Below are 21,592 nucleotides of genomic sequence, written 5' to 3'. Positions count from 1 at the left end.
CAAATCTCAGAGCAGAAAATTGAAAAATAAAACTAGAATGGTTTGAATCTAATTAGGACTCAAGATTGCTGAGGAGAAAACATTAGGCTGCAGAGTAGATTTAGCGTATAATTGGCTGTCTGAATCAGGGGAATGTTATGTATTAAACGGCATCAGTTTCTTACAAGCTTGTCTCCTGATAATTCCTTCATTCAGGAAGGTGGAAAATGCTGAAATTGAGCTGATATTTACGAGATTTCAGCTCAGCTTGTGAATTCTGCCGTATGGTGGAAATCTTGAGATAAGCTACACTTGTAAGATTTTTCACTGTCTTGTGGAGAGAGTCTGTTCTTGGGAACTTTCAAGTATCTCTGAACCAGAACTGAAAATAGTTTCATTCCAGTTTTGGATCTGGCCTTGAACTAAAACTGTAAGGGTTTGGTTTGTTCTTGTAGTTGTGAATCCAGAACTTATTATACTATGGAAAATTTTGAAGAGATTATAATGCTAGTTCTTGGCCAATAGCTACTTGGAGCAGGATTGAAGAAGGCTATAAAGGGGAGACAACATAATGTAACTTGTAGGAAAATAGCATATATGAAGTATAGTATAAATTAAAACAACCCTTTAGTATAGAGAAGTGGGATTTCCTGACTGTCAGCCCTATAGCAAAATGAATTGGCATTTAGGTCTGGGACTCATGAAAGAATTGGGGGGATGTAGTGAGGAAGTGGAGTGCCATGTGATCAAAGTGAAATATCTCCAGCAGCATTTTAATTTCTCTTTTTGGAAGGAAAATGCTTATCTTAAACAAAAATATGTTTTTAGGAATAACTAAGTCTGTGCTTTAAAGTGCTTTGAATTTGGTTTTTACCATGCAAACCTGATTTCAATTTTAGTGTTTAAATAAAAAGGGAAAGTTTTTTGCAGCAGGCTAACAAACTTGCTGTTTAGAAGCAAATGTTTCAATAGGAAAAACTGCATGTGTCTGTGATAATAGGCAGACTGTCTAGTTAAAAAATATTAAAAGAAATCAGAGAGAGTGGGAATACATACAGCTGAAGTGATTGTTCCTTTCCTCACTTTGGCCCTCTCTTTCACTCTGCCTTCAACCAGCAGATTTTTTTTAAACGGAGTTTGTCCACTGTTTCCAGGGAAAGCAGTAAGACTAAGCATCTGGTGTCCAAAAAAATGAGCAGAATTTCATCTCTACCCTGTGTAGCCTTCATTTGGCTGAGTTGTAGAAAACAGGATGATCAGATTAAGGCCCGCTCTATACCTCAAACTTAGATTGACCTAGCTATGTCATGTAGGAGTGTAGTTAAGATGACCCTAAGCCGCAGTATAGACATTGCTAGGTCAGTGGAAGAATTTCTCCATTGACCTAGCTTCCACCTGTTAATGAGGTGAATTTACTACAGCAATGGAAAACCCCCTTCCATCGCTATAACAAGCATCTACACGGCTGTGCTACAGTGATGTCTCAGCAGATGTAGTCCTTGTAGCGTAGATGTAGCCTAACTAAGGTTTATTATGGCAGGGATTGTGAATCCCGTTGGTCTCTGAAAACGGGGGAAAAAAATACACAGCCTGTTTAAATTTATAAAAGCATCATCTGACTCCAATTAAGTGCATTAAATGGTAAATTTAATGTGCTGCATTACTGATTCCATGCTACGTAGCAAGGCAAAACAGCCATAAAACAGATTCCATTATAACAACTGAAACTTTTATATCAGAAATAACTGTTTAAAAACTTGCTCTAGTTCTAAGATTTAGAAATAGTATGTTTTTATGCCTGTTTATTCTATCTTCTACTCCCCCCTTCCTTCTCAAGACTGAGTGCATGATTCAGCAGGATATATACACAATTTAATCACTGCAGAAACCAGCATATGTCTCCAGTGTCCAGTCTTTCTTAGACATCTGCATGCAGATGCCAGGCTTATTGATTACTGGCCTGATAATGAGTCCTCATATATGTATCTGATTTTTTTAATCCAGATGGGAACTGAGACTAGTATTAGCTAGAACTGCCTGTATTTGTGTTTATATATATTATCAATACAGATACTGGAGTGACTCCATAGTTAGTGTATTGAAATTCATGCATAAATGGACAAAAACTAGTGGTTGAATTCAATGTCCAAATAACTCAATAGAACAATAGCTTTTTAAAAAAAAAATTAGTGTAATTTTAATAACACATGTAGAGTAAAAGATTTCTTGGAGGGAGTAAACAGAGAATCTGTAGTGTTTTGAGGTGGAATTGGAGTACGAGTTCTTACTCTGAAGAAAAATATCATGAAATATACCAAAATAACATGAAAAGGTACAGTAGAACCTCCATGTTACAAACACTAGTTATGAACTGCCAGTCAGCCACTCCTCATTTGAAACTGGATGTACATAATCAGGCAGCAGAGATCAAAAATTCCCCCCAAAACCAAACAAATACTGTACAGCACAGTACTGTGTTAAATGTAAATTACTAAAAAAAAAAAAGTGTCTAAAAAAAAGGATTTGGTAAGGAAACTGTTTCTGTGCTTGTTTCATTTAAATTCAGATGGTCAAAAAACAGCATTTTTCCTCTGCATATTAAAGTTTTAAGGCTGTATTAAATCCATATTCGGTTATAAACTTCTGAAAGAACAATCATTATGTTTTGTTCAGAGTTACGAACAACCTCCATTCCCAAGGTGTTCCTAACTCTGAGGTTCTACTGTAGCTGAAATTGCTTGAAGTCATTCTCCTATTGTCAGATAATCTTGTGCAGTTAGCTTCCACTTAATTAAGGTGTAGAATTCTAAAAGTTTTTCTTTTTAAGTTTGGTTGTTTACTTAGTCTTCAGTATTTCTCAGCATTTAATGTTTCCTATAATAGTGATTGACAACATCATGATCCTTGTACATTAGTTGGACTAGGTTCTCAGCTGCTGTAAATTGGTAGAGGCTCCACTAAAGGCAATGGCTTTACACCAGCTGTGTATCTTGCCCAGTGCGTTCTATGTAGAGGCCATACCTATAAAATGTCATTAGTGCATTCTGTTTACAATGATAAACTAGTTCTTTAGTGGTGGCTATGGCAGACCCCTTTTTAGCCGTGGAATTCATTACAATTTATGCTTCAGTTTCATATGAGTCGTCAGAAATATTCTGTTGTAGACTGTTATATCTGCTTCTCCTCAGCTTAAAGTGGATGGGTGGATATACCAGCTAGTAGTAGAACAGGGGTCAGCAACCTTTCAGAAGTGGTGTGCCAAATCTTCATTTATTCATTCTAATTTAAGGTTTCGCGTGCCAGTAATACATTTTAACGCTTTTAGAAGGTCTCTTTCTATAAGTCTATAATATACAACTAAACTATTGTTGTATGTAAAGTAAATAAGGTTTTAAAAATATTTAAGAAGTTCCATTTAAAATTAAATTAAAATGCAGAGCCCCCTGGACTGGTGGCTAGGACCCGGGCAGTGTGAGTGCCACTGAAAATCAGCTCGCATGCCACCTTTGGCACAGGTGCCATAGGTTGCCTACTCCTGTAGTAGAAAATGGACAGTCCTGCACTGGCAGGACAAGGGATTTATTAACTGAATTTGAAGGCACAGATTACAAGCAGTAATCTAGGTATTTCTCTCTGGTGGTGAGAATTCTCCTCCTGCCCTCCCCCCATCACTTAAGTTTCTTGCCCTAATGAGTTCCATTCTTTCTGATAAACAGAGGTGTTCTGTTGCTTTCCGTCACTTTTTTTAGTGTTCTAATTTAGATATTTCATACATTTTATACAAATAGTTTCTTCAGTTAAACCCCATGAATGGTGATGTGTTAAAAAGTAACTTATTTTTTTCCTGCTGCCAAGCATGCCGACCAATATCATCTGGTGTGGATTGATTTAAATCACTGATTTTAATTATAATTTTAAATCAGCAAATGGGAAGTCTTGATTAAAATTGATTTAAATCAAGATTTTCTGCTTGCTGATTTAAATAACTGATTTTAATCTTGTTTTGCATTTGTACCTTTTAGTTATTTCCTAAAGAATGATTGATACCGATAGGTTGGTAACCAGTGAAATCTTAATTTGCAATTAAATATAGCCTTTGCTACTTTTTGTTAACTAGGAGAATACACTCCATCTGTGCACATTTGAAGTAACTATATAGATGTGACAATCTGCATAGTTGAACAGCTGTGTCCTCTCAACCCTCCCGGAATCTCAGGTGCCTTTCACACTGCTTTGCTGTGAGAACAGCCACTCCTTGCCTGTTCACATACAGCCTTTAGCATGGAAAATCACTCCCAGTGGAATTGTATGAGTTATAAATTATGTTGCAGAGTGAAACCAGCACTTTTTCAGTCCCAGACTTGTCCCCAGAAATGTGTGCCTTGTACTGCCCAACTCTTTTTCTTTCCGTGCAGTACAAGCTCATAGAAAGTCCATTGTTTCATTAATAGAAAATGATATACACAAACCCTGTTATCTCAGGTTCCAGGCACTTCAATCCAAACACACACAGGTTTAGATAAAACAAGTTCTTAGACTGGCTGTTCACGTCCATTCCACATTAGGTGTGTGCGCACCGCATGCACGAGCGTTGGAAACTTTTCTCTTAGTGGCACCCATCGGGCCAGCCAGGCCCCTGCCTGAGTGGCACCACTGCGCTGTGCATATATGTCCCTACTGGCCCGACCCCCCTCCCATTCCTTCTTACCATCCATGGTGGCATTGGAACAACCTCTTGCCCTCTTAGGAGAAGCAATCCCTTAGCCTTAGAGTACTTAACTGCTATCAGTTTGTTAGAACTCTCTTATTGTGGATACTTAATAGATTAGGTGCTTGGGGGCTTCCAGCACCTGCCATTGGGCATGCCCCAGGCCCAAGGTGTGACAGGCTAGATCACAGAACCCCCCTTGGGAGCTGCCACCCGATATGCCAAGACTACTTCTACCCCTGCTTTCCCTGCCAGCTCAGGACTCCAGCACCCTGTCTTGCTGAGCCAGACACTCTCATCTGCTCCAACACAGACTGAGAGTCTGAATTACTTGCCCCAAAGCTGCAGGTTTACCTGAAAGCGGCTAACAGAAGTGTTCTTGTCTTTAACACTCCAATTCCCAACTCCCAATGGGTTTAAACACCAATAAATCCATTTTACCCTGTATAAAGCTGTAACACTGATAGAGATGCACAGTTATTTGCTCCCCCAGGTATTAATACATACTCTTGAGTTAATAAGTAAAAAGTGATTTTATTAAATACAGAAAGTAGGAGTTAAGCGGTTCCAAGTAGTAACAGAACAAAGTAAGTCACCAAGCAAAATAAAATAAAATGCACAAATCTCTGTCTAATCAAACTGAATACAGATAATCTCACCCTCAGAGATGCTTCAGTAGGTTTTTTCTTCAGACTGGACACCTTCCAGGCCTGGGCTCTATTCTTTACCCTGGTACAGCCCTTGTTCCAGCTCAGGTGGTAGCTAGGGGATTCTTCATGATGGCTCCTTCCCCCCTCTGTTCTGTTCCACCCCTTTATATATGTTTTTCATAAGGTGGAAATCCTTTGTCCCACTCTGGGTTTCCACCCCCTAATTCTCAATGGGAAGACACCAGGTTAAAGATGGATTCCAGTTTAGCTGACATGATCATATGTCACTGCAAGACTTCATTGCCCACTTGCCAGCACACACGTATATAGGAAGACTTACATGTAAAACATACCCATCTGCAGACAATTGTCCTGGTTACTGGGAGTCATCAAGTTTCCAAACCACCATTAATGGCCCACACTTTGCATAATTACAATAGGCTCTCAGTTATGTTTCATATTTCTAGTTTCAGGTACAAGAGTGGTACATTTATACAAATAGAATGATCACACTCAGTAGATTATAAGCTTTGTAATGATACCTTACAAAAGACCTTTTGCATGAAGCATATTCCAGTTACATTATATTCACTCATTAGCATATTTTTATAAAATTATATAGACTGCAACGTCACACATGGGTGTAAGGTTTGCGCCATGTATCACAAGCCTATGCTGGTTAGTGACCCCCACATCTCCTGTCTAGGTTGCCTAGGGGAAGCACACCAAACAGAGAGATGTAAGATTTGCAAGGCATTTAAGCCTAGAACAAAGAAAGAGAGACTTTCGTTTTGAAGCAGTTGTTGATGGAGGCTGCTGTTCAGCCATCGGGCTAGAGCGCCCGACACTGGCTTCAGCCTCCTTCAAGAGACCTGGTACCGGCTAAGCACCACAAGCCGTCGGCCTCGAGTGAAGTAGGCCCCGGCACCGCTCATCCTCACCAAGGCTAAACCAAAGGAAGGGCACGGATGTTCCCCCACTAAGGAGACCGGCGCCACCTAAGGGCCCGGGCACGGGGAAGAGCATGATGGATGCTGTACCAGCAACAGTGGGGCCGGCGCCACAAGTCCCACTGAGTCTAGCCCCAGGTGAACTCAGTGAGGATGACAGGCTCGAGGGAGTAATAGATCAACCCTCCACGCCTGACACCTTTTTGAGGCAGCGAAGAACCTCATTGGGTTGTTGGCGGTGAGCCCCTCCCGACCAGGAATAAGCCTCCGGCACCTAGGCCCGGGGTGCTGTCGAGGGGAAAGCCAGCAATGGTGTGCCGTTCAAGGTCACCGTCCCGGCATCGCTTCCGGCGTTGGTCCTGGTCAAGCTTTGAGTCTGTGGGTTCTCAGTTACCCCTGACGCAGAGGGATGTCTCGTACCAGAGGAAAGTCAGTGTACGGGTTTAGTGCAAGGGACCCAACGCTCTCCGGCACCACCCAAAGACCAGCACCAGGAGACGGTGAGCTGGTCATCACCGAAGGCTTCCAGAAGTCACTGATCCTGGTCCAGATCTCGGGAGCTCCGGTCCCTGTCCCATTAGCAGCGGTACCAGTCCCGTTCCCGACTGGCAAGAAGCAGCTTGTTGACCTCCTGCTGGCACAGATCGACAGCACCGCCGTGGCCTTCACATTCGGCGTCACTGGAGTTCACTGCCGACTCAGGCCGATACAGTTACCCGCACCGGACAACAGAGAACACCAGGCTGGGTGGCAAACCCAGTAGGGACCGCCAGGACACTGGCCCTTCTGGACCCCTTGGGTCTACCACCAGTGGCAAGGGATTCCCTCCAAGGCCAGCTACTTGGTGCAACGGTCCTGGTCCCCACACCAACGCTTTTCCGTGCGGGAAGCTGGGTGTCCAGACCCACCTGCACCTTCGTTGAGCGAGAGACCGGAGAGACTGGCACTGAGTCCGGTGCTGCCCCAAGGTCAGCTGTCCCGGCCCGAGCCAGAAGCCCCTCCTGTGGGGGCGGAAGACCAAGGGGACCATCAGGAGGAAGCTGAGCAGCTGCTGACCTCGTCATCCCCAGATGAAGTGGTGGCAGGCACAGAGGTATCAGGGCCTCTGCCAATAGACCACAGAGCCCATCAAGAGCTACTGCATAAGGTTGCTCATAACTTGGGGTTGCAGGCCGAGTAGATGGTTGAGCAGGGGGACCCCATGGTGGACATTCTGAGCCCAGAAGGTCCATCCAGAATAGTGCTTCCGCTCATGAAGACCATACAGTTGAACTATAAGACTATATGGCAGACCTCGGTCTCGAGCGCTCCAACAGCCAAGGGTGTGAAGCGCAAGTACTTCGCCCCGTCACAGGGGTATGACTTCTTGTTTTGCCACTTAAGCCCATGTTCCTTGGTAATCTCAGTGGTAAATGAGAGAGCCATGGGCAGCAGGCCCCGTCCCCCAAGGCCAAGAAAGCAAAGCGCATAGAACCTGTTTGGCAGAAAGGTATATTCCTCAGGGGGCCTCCAGTTGAGGATTGCTAACCGGCAGGCCACTCTCAACAGGCATAACTTCAACTCCTGGGCGGCAGTGGGGAAGTTTTAAGGACAACATCCCACAGGGTTCCCAGCAGGAGTTCACGGCACTGGTGGACGAAGGCAAGGTCGTAGCGAAGACCTCTCTTCAGGAGTCCTTGGATTCGGTGGATGTGGCAGCCAGGACAGTCGCGTCTGGCGTGGTCATGCAACACTTGACATGGCTTCAGGAGTCAGGTCTGCCACTTGAGGTCCAGAACTCACTCTAGGACCCCCAGCTGCCTCCTCAGTGTCCCTACCAGCTTCATCCTAGGCACGAGCCCTACCGCATGCGAAGCGGGGATGACAGGAGGCGACATAATAATAATAGCTCCAATAGGCCGGGCCAGAGCCAAGGCCAACGTTAAGTCCCAGCCGGGCCCTAAACCAGGCTTTTGAAGGTGCACTCGAGGACAGCGTACCAGACCAACCACCAGATCCGTCCTCTTGTTTCCTGAACCGTCTGTCTCGTTTCTCCTGTGCGTGGTCCAGCATTACATCAGATTGTTTGGGTGTTATGCATGGTGCAAAATGGATACATGCTGCAGTTCTCCCTGCCAAACCCCCCACCCCCTTCCCCATCCCTCTTCAGAGACCCCTCTCAAAAGCATCTCCTGGGAAAGGAGGTTCATACACTCCTAGATGTGGGAGTGGTAGAGATGGTACCGAAAGACCTAAAGGGGAAAGGGTTCTACTCCCAATACTTCCTCATTCCCAAGGCCAAAGGAGACCTTTGACCCATTCTAGACCTACGCGGGCTCAACAAGTTCCTGGTCAAGGCCTGGTTCCGCATCGTCTCTCTGGGCACCATCATCCCTTCCCTGGATCCGGGGGACTGAAACACTGCCCTCAACATGAAGGACACGTACTTTCATATCGCCATCCATCCAGCGCGTCACCGATTCCTGCATTTCACCGTGAACCAGGAACATTACCAGTTCACGGTTCTCTCGTTTGGCCTAGCTGCCACCTCACGAGTGTTCGCAAAATGCATGGCAGTAGTGGCGGCCTTCTTATGGAGGGAGAGAATTCGAGTTTACCCGTACCTCAATGACTGGCTCCTGGCGGGCTGGTCTGAAGAGGGGGTTCAGTCCCACATGCAGGTGGCTCTGAGCCTATTCCCCACACTGGGGCTCCTGGTCAGCGTCCCCAAATCCACCCTCATTCCAACGCAGAGAGTGGAATTCATAGGGGCGGTCCTAGATACGGTACAGGCAAAGGTGAGACTTCCAGTATCACAATTCCTGGCCTTCCAGCAAGCAGTGAACTCCCTGTGCCAGTTTCCTCCTACAATGGCCAGATGCTGCCTGAGGCTGCTGGGCCATATAGCAGCATGTATGCATGTGGTCAAGCACACCAGACTAAAACTCAGGACGCTGCACGCTTGGCTTGCCCGTGTATACCACCCAGGCAGGGGCTCTCTGGACTTGGTAGTGACAGCCCCGGGGGACGTGCTAGACTCCTTGTGGTGGTCGCGATTCCAGACAGTGGTTTGTGAAGGCATCCCCTTTGCTGCACAACAGCCGGACCTGATGCTTGTGATGGACGCATCAGACCTCAGATGGGGTGCTCAACTAGGGGACTCAAGGCTTGTGGTCGGGAGCAGAGCGGTCGCTCCATATCTGTGTGAAGGAGCTCAGGGTGGTTCATTTAGCCTGCCAGACCTTTCATGGCCACTTTGAGTTGTCACAGCGTGACAGTTCTGACGGACAACACGACCGCTATATTTATATAAACAAGCAGGGTGGAGCCTGTTCCTCGCCACTCTGCCACGAGGCTTTCCTCTTCTGGAACTTTTGCATAGTCCACACCATCCACCTCAAGGTGTCCTACCTCCTGGGGATGCGGAACGAACTGGTGGACCACCTCAGCAGGTCGTATCACATGCACGAGTGGATGCTCAGAGCCGACGTCGTGTTTTTGCTCTTCCGCAAGTGAGGGTTTCCCTGGGTAGACCTGTTTGCCACCAAGGGCAATGCTCAATGCCCGCAGTTCTGCTCGTTCCAGGGCCTCAGCCCGGGATCAATAGGAGACGCATTCGCGATCCCGTGGGGAGAGCAATTGAAATACGCCTTTCCCCTACTTCCTCTGGTACACAAAGTCCTGCTCAAGGTGTGCAGGGACAGGGTGATGGTCATCCTCAGCGCCCTGGCCTGGTCCCGTCAGCACTGGTTCACCACGCTCCTGGAGCTGTCGGTGGAAGCCCCGGTAACCCTGCCCCTACACTGGGACCTCATCACGCAGGATGGAGGGTGGCTCCTCCACCTTGACCTGCAATCACTGCATCTGACAGCATGGAAGCTCTGTGGCTGAATGCTCTGGAGACCCAGTGCTCCCTTCCTGTGTAGCAGGTTCTACTTGGTAGTAGGAAGCCCTCTACTGGGGAGACTTACCTGGCCAAGTGGAAAAAGTTCTCATGCCGGTGTGGGCTGTAACAGATTTAGCCATGCCAGGCTCCAGTGCCACCCATTCTAGAGTATCTACTGCATCTCAAGCAGCAGCAGGGGCTGGCCCCATCCTCGATCAGGGTGCATGTGGTGGCCATTTCTGCCTTCCACCCAGGGTTTTCAGGGGCTTGGTGTTCTCCCACCCAATGGTGGGGTGGTTCCTTAAAGGACTGGAGAGGGTGTTCCCTTACTCATGCCCCCTAGTCCCTCCATGGAATCTCAGCTTAGTTCTTTCTAAGCTCATAGGGGTCCCTGTTCGAGCCCCTTGCTACCTGCTCCCTCCTCCACCTTTCCTGGAAGGTGGCTTTCCTGGTGGCCATCACCTCGGCCAGAAGGGTATCTGAGCTGAGGGCACTCACCTGAGGGCCACCATATACAGTGTTTCATAAAGACAAGATGCAGCTCCATCCACACTCCAAGTTCCTCCCAAAGGTGGTCTCACAATTCCATCTAGGCCAGGACATTTGTTGTCTGGTGTTCTTCCCCAAACCCCACGTGGACCCAAGTCACCGCAGCCTGCACACCCTGGATGTCCGTTGAGCGATGGCGTTCTACTTGGAGCGCACCAAGCCCTTTCATAAATCCATGCAGCTGTTCGTGGCCCTGGCTGAGAGGATGAGGCCTCCTGGTGTCAGCGCAACGAATCTCCTGCATTACAGACTGCATTTGAGCGTGTTATGACCTCGCAGGTGTTCCGGCCTTGGTGGTCACGGCCCACTTGACCAGGGCGCAAGTAGCTTCAGTGGCCTTCCTGGCACAAGTCCCAATCCAGGAGATCTGCAGAGCAGCCACCTAGTCATCAGTGCATACCTTCATGACCCACTATGCGGTCAACCAGCAGGCCCGAGAAGACACGGCGGTTGGCGGTGCGGTCCTCTGATCAATTGTTCCGTGACACCTACCCTCCTCCAAAGGTAAGCTTGTAATTCACCTAATGTGGAATGGACGTGAACAAGCACTCAAAAGAAGAAAAAATGGTTACCTACCTTTTCGTAACTGTTGTTCTTCGAGATGTGTTGTTCACATCCATTCCACCCACCCGCCCTCCTACCCCTCTGTTGGAGTCGCCGGCAAGAAGGAACTGTAGGGGGTCAGGCCAGCGGGGATATATATGCACGGCGCAGTGGTGCCACTTAAGTGGGGGTCCCGCTGGCCCGACGGGTGCCGCTAAGGGAAAAGTTTCTGATGCTTGTGCGTGCACACCTAATGTGGAATGGACGTGAACAACACATCTCAAAGAACAACAGTTCCGAAAAGGTAGGTAACCTTTTAAGTGATTACAGGTCATGAGGCATAAAAATTGGTTACAAAGAAATAAAAGGTAAACGCAAACTAATAGCTAACTTATGAAGCTAAATGAATTCAAAGCAAAGGTTTTTTTCACCACATGCTTTCACTGGCTGAACTCCTTTAGTCAGGACCACTCCCTTAGTTCACTGATGCATCCTTTGTCTTTCAAACATTGTTGATGCTGTGAGTGGAGATGAGGGGAAAGAGGTTATTTGTGTCCTCTGTTCCTTCTTTTTATATCTTTTACTCTTTGAGAATCCTCTCTAGCTGGGGTTCAGGTGACAGCCGGTCTGCTTACATGGAAACTCCCATCCGTTCCACTGCCAAAATGTAAATTTCTTCCTCACATCCTTCTTCCTGTTAAAGAATGGCCTCTCAACCTGGTAATAGTTCACTTGGTTATGTTGACACCTGACTGATGTGCTGGCTAACCTTTTGTCTCTGAGGAACTGGTTTGGGCTGTTTTTCTAATTTGGAGCATGTCTCAGCAATGTCATACAGTAAAATCTTTACATACGATGTTGCTGGACACATTTTACCAGGACAATAATATTTAGTAGATTTTGAGTTTTCAAACAGTATCTCACAATGCACAGTTAATACAAAATGTATCATAGTCTTGTAAAAGTGGTGAACAATAGGGTACAGTCTGTCACAAAAGATTAACATACATTTATTCAGATTCTTAATTTTTATATTTTTATTATAAAATGGTGAATGACACATTTCTTTACTAAATTGATTTTTTTACTTGTGACTTGTGTTAAACTATATTTGCATGGTAATTGGAATTCAATTATAAATGCACAGACAGCATTTTAATATTGTTTTTATTTAATAAACTACCGTAACTATGCTGGTTACAGAATAAGAAAGTTTATCAAAATATATGTTAAAGGAATTATTGCATGCAGTTACTGAATTGAACTGATTGTTTCTGGTCACTATCCTTCAAGATTTTAGAACGATTAAATTTCATCCTCTCACAGCTAGTGTTTATTCATAGATTAGAAGAGGGGAAAAAAAGCTTTCCTACTTTTTTCAACTCCCAACTGGTTTCTCACCTTTGAACAAACTGGTTGATTGAACTGAAATGAAGAAAATATTCTCTCTGCACCTGTAGAAGAGGCTACTTCTGGTTTAGCACTACAACAAATTCTGATTCCAGGTGCTTAGCCAGTGATGTCCAAGTTCTACCAGTTCAGTGGTTTGACGTTCTTTGAAACTTCAGTAGCAAAAATGTACTGCTTGTGTACTTTTAAATGTAATTATTTTAATAGATTTCATAAGTTTAGGCCTGAATATAGGTTGTCATAACTTCAAACATTTTAAATATTTTTACTTTTAAAAAATGTACTTAAAAACCATCAATTTTTGTTATTTATCTATATGCTTATCCTTGATTGCTTTGTTTCCTTGTGGTCCTTACTTGTCTATTTGCATCCATCGGCTGTCTCTTGTGTTAGATTGTAAGCTATTTGGGGCAGAGACTGTTGTCTTGTTCTTTGTACAGCACTTCGCACAATGGGCATCCTGATCCATGGGTAGGCATCTAGGTTTTATGGTAATACAAATAATAAACTTTTCTTTTAATAATTAAGTATAATTTCAGAACTCTTCTCTCCCACTCAACACACTCTGTTTTTAAGTCTTTTTTAATTACACAGAAGTGTGAAAAGGACCAGTTCAGTTACTGTTGTAAATGTTTGTGAAACATCTTGTTTTCCCTTCAAACTGCTCAAATTAGTGGCTCTGGTTCTGGAGAAGCTTACGTCATTGTTCTCTTGAATGATGAAATCATTCCCTAAAACCTAATCTAAGTCAGTCTGTATTTCTGGGGTATCTATTTTTAATTTTCCTCCCTTTTCAAAGGTGATCTCTTAAAGATACAACCTAATTTATTGAAATTCACATCTCCATTTGAACTACCATTAATAACAACAAAATACTTGGCAATTACTTTCAAACAGCTGAGACCAGAGCCCCTTTTGTGCTACATGCTATACAAACACATGGACAGAAACTATTCCTGTTTCAAGAGTTCAGTCTATGTTAGCAAGACAAGGTAGTTGTATTGCATGGGTTCTAGTTTAATCCAAATTGGCATCAGTTTGGCAAGTTTTTGGCTGCTCAGTCCTTCCATGCAGTTCAACAAGCTATAAACCAGGGGTCGGCAACCTTTCAGAAGTGGTGTGCCGAGTCTTCTTTTATTCATTCTGATTTAAGGTTTCACATGCCAGTAATACATTTCAACATTTTTAGAAGGTGTCTTTCTAGAAGTGTACAATATATAACTAAACTATTGTATGTAAAAGTATATAAGGTTTTTAAAATGTTTAAGAAGCTTCATTTAAAATTAAAATGCAGAGCCCCTCGGACCGGAGGCCAGGACCCGGACAGTATGAGTGCTTCTGAAAATCAGCTCACATGCTGCCTTTGGCACGTGTGCCGCAGGTTGCATACCTCTGCTGTAAACTAAAAAATACAAACCTAAAAAGAACAACCCATACAGGGTAACTATGTTCCTATGGCTTCTACTCCACACAGCTCTTTTCACCCAGTCCTGTGAGAGCCACACCATTTCTTTTAGGTATTGTTTTGGAAACAGGCTTACATGCTCTTAGGAATTGGTCCTGCATCATGAAAGTCAGTGGGAGCACTACTATTGACTTCAAAGGGCAAAGGATCAGACCGTAAATAAGCTAGCTATCAGTTGGTAACGTCTCTTTGAGCTGCTGTTACTGACTGTTAACTGAGATCCCATTTTTGGATCTGGGCCTAACTCCATAGATCTCAAGAATTATAGATGCTTTGGTGGGACATCTTCCTAGGGATGGTAGTGGGATGGATGTAGTAGGACTCCTAGAGCCTCCCCAGGAGATACTAAAAGTACTGAATATATATGCCCATTGTTCTGTTCTAATCCTGATAGGTCTTAAAATTAGAACTGGTAAAAGATGCAAGCTCACTTTGAAAGCTGAGATACACAAAGGTAGATTGTGGCGTGTAAAAGTGGTTAGAGTGCAGGAAGAGCAACAGATTGGCTTATCACTAATGGCTTCTCACTGGAGTTGAAGGATATCATTACAAAGGGGAACTCCAGTAAAACTTCCAAAAATCAATTTTATTTCAGCAGTACCTATGAGGTTAGATTATTTTAAGGTGGTTTTGGATAGCCAGGATGATTATGAAATAAAATAAATAGTTTTAATTTTTTTAATGATTTGTTTTTCAGCTGGAAAATTACTCATTGCACCTTTAATACTGGTATTGGGACTGGCACTGGGAGCTATAGCTGTTGTAATAGGTAAGAACTCATGCAGTATGACTATTCTGCTAAAAAATGGAATTTCTAAGTCTAAGTAGTCAGTAATCTTGAATCTGATAGTATAATTCAGTTGAAGCTTAGTGATCATACCGAAGGGTTAACACAAAACTAGGAATCAGAAGCTGCAGATCTGGGTTCTAATCCTGATTTTTGCCACTGACGTGACACGTGATCTTGAGCAATTCGTTCAGTCTCTCAGTAATGCCATTTTTAGAGATGGATAAATGGAGGCACAAATATCTACCTACCTACCTCACAGGGGTGTTTTGTGTGACTGATGTTTGTAAAGCACTTTGCATTTTAATAATGCTTTCTATATGACAATATCAATGCATTATAATTATTTTTTTCTGTACAGGATTGATGCCAACTAGCTATTTAAAAAGAACAAATTATTTTCAGTGAGTCAGTACTTCGGGCTTGTATACACTAGAACGTTTTGCCACCTGAACTATATGAGTATAGTTACAGTAACAAAGCCTCCATTAGTGTGGATGTAGTTATGCCAGTATGAAAGTGTGTATACCAATACATCTTAATCCTGGGTCAGAAAGCAAAATAAGCTGTATACTGATATAAGGCACCTTTATTCTGATATAACTGTGGCCATGCCTACACTAGAAGTGCTTTGGTGCTTGGTGTTTTTGTTTTGACCTTTTTTGTGACATTTCTATGCTTGCAGAAGCCCTAGTGTCAGTGCATTAATACTGACATAAAAATGCTTTTGCCTGTAAAGCTTATTTTGCTCACCAAGCTATACTGGTGAAAGCACTTTTTCTGCACTAATCGGGGTTTGTATAGCAATATACTGGTATAGGTATAGTGGCAGAACTTCTAAGTGTAAAACTAGGCCTTAGCTATGATCAGATCACTGAGATGATCCTGCAGAGTAATGTGTATGCGGTTTAGAAGAGACATGTTGATTATATATAGTTAATCTCTGAAATTGAAGTAATTATAGCAACGTCTGATACCAACGCTGCTGTAAAAGTAATCTTAATGGGGTAGTTGTAAACCACTCTACACCAGTAATTTCACCATCTGTATTTGACAGTTCATTATTAAATACTGAGCCTGGAGTAATGACTTCAGTAGGTTTTCTTGATGGTATGATAGAGCAACAGTTTCTGACAGGGCCGGCTCCATGCACCAGCCAAGTAAGCTCGTGCTTGGGGCAGCATTCCGCCCAATCCTAAGGTGGCACGGCCTTTTTCTTTTCTTTCCTTTTCCTTTTTGTTCGCCACTCTGGCTGCCTTGTAGGGGGAGGCGGTGCGGAGGAGGGGAGCGCCCTGCCTGGCAGCCTGGGTCCTTCCCTCCCCATTGACCAGAGTGGTGCAGAGCCCTCCCAGCAGGTGGCGTGGCGAGAGAGGTCAAGTGGTGAGCACCCTGGCTGAAGAAAGCCCTGGCCGCGCCCCTTCTCTCTCTCTCTCTCTCCCCCCTGCTAGCTGGGGCATGCACTCCACTGCCCGGGGCACGTCTGCAGCTCGGAGTCCCACTAGCCGAAAGTTTGCACCCTGGCTCCGGCTGCCCCACAGGTTGTGTGTGGTTTTTTTTTTTTTTCCGCTTCGCCACTTCAGCCGCCCCGCAGGTTTGTGTTTTTTTGTTGTTGTTTGTTTTTGTTGCTTGGGGTGGCAAAAAAGCCAGAGCCGGCCCTAGTCTCTGAAAAGCACATCTTTTCTAAGAAGCCTGTATGGACTACTCTTTCAATTTGGATTGAAAAGTACCTCTTCTAACAAACTGTTCTTTTTCACTTAAAAAACACAATCAGGTTTATTAAACAGTCTGCTTTTTACAGAAAGACTTTAAGATAAACTCAAATCTTGCTTAGGCTAGGATCAAAAGTGTAATATTGGCACACATTTGCTGATGTGAAGACAAGACATGCTGCCTTCAACACATACTAAACTGATTGATTGAATTAAAGCCTAGTGAGGAACCTGGTCTTCAACTTGACCAATTTAGAATGTCTTAAGGCAAAATATCAATGTGTTGGAACATGTTGGATAACACAGGCAAACACTACACTTTTTTAAATCCTAGTCTAGACAAGGCATGAAAAGCACTCCAAGTAATATTTGTATTTCCGTAGCACCTTCTCTCTGACTAACTCAAAGTGCTTTATAAATATTAATGAACTACATCCCTTAGAAGAGAAGAAAGGGCTATTGCCCTCATTCAGCTGAAAGGTGTTGCTGTTTCTCCTCCACTTTTCAAATTAATGGTGTCACTGGAAAGCCAGTGAACTGCAGATGTTTTGTGCACTCATTGTGTCTTGATGCAGACAGCTGGTGATCCAGAGACCATACTTTTTCCATAGGGAAAATGAAAACATTGTATTTTAAACTTAATTAACCAGGAAGCAAATCAATAAGTTTTCCATTAAAATACCTTTCCACCTAATGTTCAGGAAAGTGAAGTTACTAATAGAGGAAGACATGTAATACTTGAAATCTACATTCCATCAAAAAAAGGCAGGGACCAGGGGAAAAAACAGCTGTAAGCAGAGGGTAAAAACTAATTGATTTTTTTACTCAGCCAATACAAACAGTCCTAATATCTGTGCAAAGCAGCTTGTATTTAGCTGTGACGCTTGGAGTACCTTTCCTAGACCTGAAGAAGAGCTCTGTGGAGCTTGAAAACTTCTCTCTCACAAACAGAAGTTGGCCCAATAAGATATTACCTCATACAGCTTGTCTCTCTAATATCCTGGGACCAACATGGCTCTAGGAACACTGCATACAACCACTTAATATAATATAAATCACAATATCCTTGTGGCCCAAGACATTACTTTCATGTTGCATGGTAGTTCAGGTTATATCATCCATGTAAGGTTTTCTATAGTCAGAAATTGGGATTCTGGAAAGTGAGCAAATAGAAAAGAAAACTGAACTGAAAGTAATTAACAATGAGTGTAACTTAGTGTTAGGGGTTTTAGATTTACATTTGTATGAAAACTGATTTATTAACTTAGTTGTGAATTTAAAAGTATGTAAGTTTTTAAAATATTCTCTTTAAATCTATGATGGAATTCTCATGTCTTGTATAATCAACACTATGGAATAGACATTTATTTTTGTTCCTGAGAGATAGGGGCATTAGCAGGAATTGTATCATGTAAATTACAAAATAAACACTGTGTTTTATCATTGAGCCAGTAGTTATGCAAGTAAATTAAAAGTGAACCATAAATTGAATGGCATCCTTCTTTTATACCACAGGATTTTTATGCCAGATAAAATCAGAGGGTTAAGGTTTCTTTGAATAAATCTGAAAGTATTTTAGAAGACTTCCTGATGATTTATAATTTCACCGCAAAAAACTTTAATGTGGAGTTAAGATTGCCAGGGTTCAACAGTTCTGTACTATTTGTGTCCTTTGAGGTATTGTGAGAGTTTAAACTGCAATTTCCGAAGTATAATATAAGTTTTAAACCCAAAATTAATGAAAGATAGAGAAATGTTAGTGTAGTTACCAAAAAGAGACTATTTCAGTTCAGTATTTTCTGTGCTAGTCTAAATGTCTTAACCATTTAAGTTTCACAGGAGTTTGTGGAGCAATATTTGGATACTAGGTGGTGTATGTGAGTGAGGAGATGCACACATATTGAGAAATTACAATTTACTATTTATAACTATATAGTATTTTCTTTTAATTTTGTGTGTTCTTTTTTGGCAGGTTTATTTGTGTTTCCTATCTATTGCCTTTGTAAAAAGCAGAGGAAAAGGTCACGGACAGGTATGCCCTGGTAAGAATGGACCTTACTCACCTGAACTGAGCTGGCCATGTAAGGGCTACACAAAAAATGTGCAACAGAGCAATATAGTACTGGTTAGCAGCTTTGAAGCCACAGTCCTGGAAGAAAAATGGGAACTTTCTGCCATATTCCCTCCACACAGTACACTACTGCTGGCCAGAATGCCTCCTACTCTGGTGCACTCCAAACAAAATGGCCCCCCTAACTGCTGCTTTTTCAATGTGTGTTTTATTTTAATTTTAAAGTTTTAGGTCTAAGTTTCTTTCGTAGACAATCAGAGTCTGCATTGTAGCCACAACTCTACTGATTGTCCTGTGAAGAAAGCATTTCATTGGTAACATGTTTTCCATTTAGCTTCTGTATAGGCCTTTCAGAGGAAATACCTAAAGGTGTTTGAACTTTTACTGTACACTGAATAGCCTTGTCTGGTTTCAGAGTCTAATTCTGTAAATATTTTTCATCACACAGTGTTCTGTCTCACATACCAATATCTAAAATCAGATGCTGGAAGATGACTGCTGTTTGTGTTGTCTGCCAATTTTACCAGCGGATTAGGGAGTTTAATCACCTATGTGGCAGGGGTTGCCACTGCCAAAATATCAGTGCCTCAAAGGGAAGTAAGGAGTAAAATTATTGGAACCAAGTTGATCTTTGTTGTAGTATTTAAATTATGTTAGGAATATAAGCAATGATTTTGGGGAGACTAATTCTGTAGGACAGTTCAGAATTTCAGCCCCTCCCAGCAAAAAAGAAATGTTTCATTAGCTAAAACAAACAAATATGACTGGCCCTTTCTGTCTTCAGGCACTCACTGAAAGTGAGATGGGGAAATTGGTAGGAGAGTCTGTTTTCATGGTGGAGCTAGAACTAACTTGTATCTTCAGTTGTATTTTGGCACATACACTACAAACTAGCTACACTGTGAAGATTCAGTCGTATGAAATATTATTTACCCAAACAGCACATGTTTATGTTGTTAGACTGCTCAATTCCCAAAAGACCCAATGTCTCATGGGTGGGGACAGGCACAGAGTGGAGGCAAGGAGTTAGAAACGATCCTACTAGTATTCCACACTTTGTTTTCTCTTCCTTGGTTTGGGTGATGTACCATGACAACAGTACCTTTGTTTTAAGACAGAAGTGGGCAAACTACGGCCCGTGGGCCCCTCCTGCCTGGCCCCTGAGCTCCTGCCCCGGGAGGCTAGCCCCCTAGTCCCTCCCCTGTGGTTCCCCCTCCCCCGAGCCCGGCCTGACCCAGTGCTCTGTGCTGCGCGGTGGTGAGGCTGGCTCCAGCCAGGTGATGCGGCTGCCTGTCCTGGCGCTCTGGGCAGCACGGCTGTAGCGCCGCCAACCACTCGTGCTCCAGGCAGTGCAGTAAGGGGGCAGGGAGCAGGGTGGGTTGGATAGAGGGCAGGGGAGTTCGGGGTCAGGGGCCAGGGTGTGGAGAGGAGTTAGGGCGGCCAGAGGGCGGGGAATGGGGGTTGAATGGGGGCAGGGGTACTGGAGGGGGCAGTCAGGAATGAGTGGGGGGGTTGGATGGGGTGGCAGAGTTCCAGGGGCTGTCAGGGAACAGGGGGGTTGGATGGGGCAGGAGTCCCAGGGGGGCGCATCGGGGGAAAGAAGCAGGAGGGATTGGATAGAGGCGGGACCGGTATTTGTATATGCTGCGGTTTTATTTAGTCTCCTTGAAAGCCTGTAGGTATTGTAAATTGCATCCAAATACAGCGTACAATTTTGAGAGTATGTATTTTGCACTGATATCCTTTAAAAAAAAAAAAAAAAAACACACACCCTGAAACCTGAATATAACAGTAGCCATTTAGTGATCCATGTTTACCCTTGCAGGAGTGTACTTCAACTTCAAAGCCTCAGTGGAAGAAATTGTAGTGGATTTTGTTTACCTGGCAACACAAATGTCAGCTTACCATAGTTGGCTAGTGTTTGCTTATTTACAGGCATTAGCCAGCTTGGTTTTATTCTTACCAAAACACTGTGTACAAGTATATAATAGTAGCCAAGATCGTTCCAACAGCACCTCTCAGTACATCTTCTATTTCAGTTTAAAGGTATGCTGACCTTGCAATTGTGGAAATAGGACCTTTTCTAAGAGTTTCATATTAAAAACTGAGGCAGTTACCTAATTTCAAAGTATAGTATTTCCAATTAAAATACATAGATTATGTAGCTTTAAAACGGTATCTGCTATGATACATCTGTCCCTTATTTTGGTTGTACCTGAAAGTTGTTAGCTGCCTTGAAACTAGTCTGTTTTAAGAGAGTCTGTTTTCTGAGGTCATACATATCAGTTGTTTTTGGATTACTCAGGGATTTTTATTCCTTTCTTTTAAAAGTCAAATAACTTTCTGGGGATACTTCTGTATTATTTAGAAAAGTTTCAAACCGTAGGGATGTATAGAGAGTTTTGGTGTTTGCAGTGCAGTCTGTAAAACAGTGTCAAATCAACTATTTCATTTAAGAATATCTTAGTACTTGAGATTTTCTGTAGTTGGTTACACCGTGGAATGATTCAATTATTCTTCCTGGTTCTTTATAAATGTTTGAAATATTCTTACAATGTGTAACCTATTTTTGTAGCTTTTTCACTATGGAAGGTTTGAGGTAATAACTTCAGATCTTCTTATGGGAATGCAAGTAAGATTTTAAGATAAGAGAATGGAATGAATAGCATGCATTTTCACATTACTGCCATCAGTGTGGGTAAGGTATTAGATCCAGTCACTTCTTATTATAATCAAAAAAAAATTTGTGAACACAAAAAGCATGCCATTAAGGTTTTAAAAAAAATACAAAATAACATCTCTCAATTCCTACAATACTGTGTCATCTGGGGTGTTAATTTAATCAAGGTAGACAAAATCAAATGGAAATGATTTTCCATTTTGTTTGTTACATATAACAAAATTAG

General features: G+C 43.2%; 1 protein-coding gene across 1 annotated transcript in view; it reads left to right on the top strand.

Moving 5' to 3' along the window:
• RNF217 (ring finger protein 217) overlaps positions 1–20,083 on the top strand; it is an 80,662-nt gene extending 60,579 nt beyond the window's left edge. The window contains exons 5-6 of the mRNA XM_050949756.1: positions 14,817–14,888; positions 18,588–20,083. Of these exons, the coding sequence (XP_050805713.1) occupies positions 14,817–14,888; positions 18,588–18,661 (146 nt within the window). The 3' untranslated portion in view covers positions 18,662–20,083. The remainder of the gene's footprint in view (positions 1–14,816; positions 14,889–18,587) is intronic.
• Positions 20,084–21,592: the final 1,509 nt, after the last annotated feature.

The sequence above is a fragment of the Gopherus flavomarginatus genome, chromosome 4 (assembly GCF_025201925.1).
Source record: "Gopherus flavomarginatus isolate rGopFla2 chromosome 4, rGopFla2.mat.asm, whole genome shotgun sequence".
Classification (NCBI taxonomy): Eukaryota; Metazoa; Chordata; order Testudines; family Testudinidae; genus Gopherus; species Gopherus flavomarginatus.
Note: the sequence above shows the minus strand (reverse complement) of the source record. Positions and strands in the feature narration are given on the sequence as shown.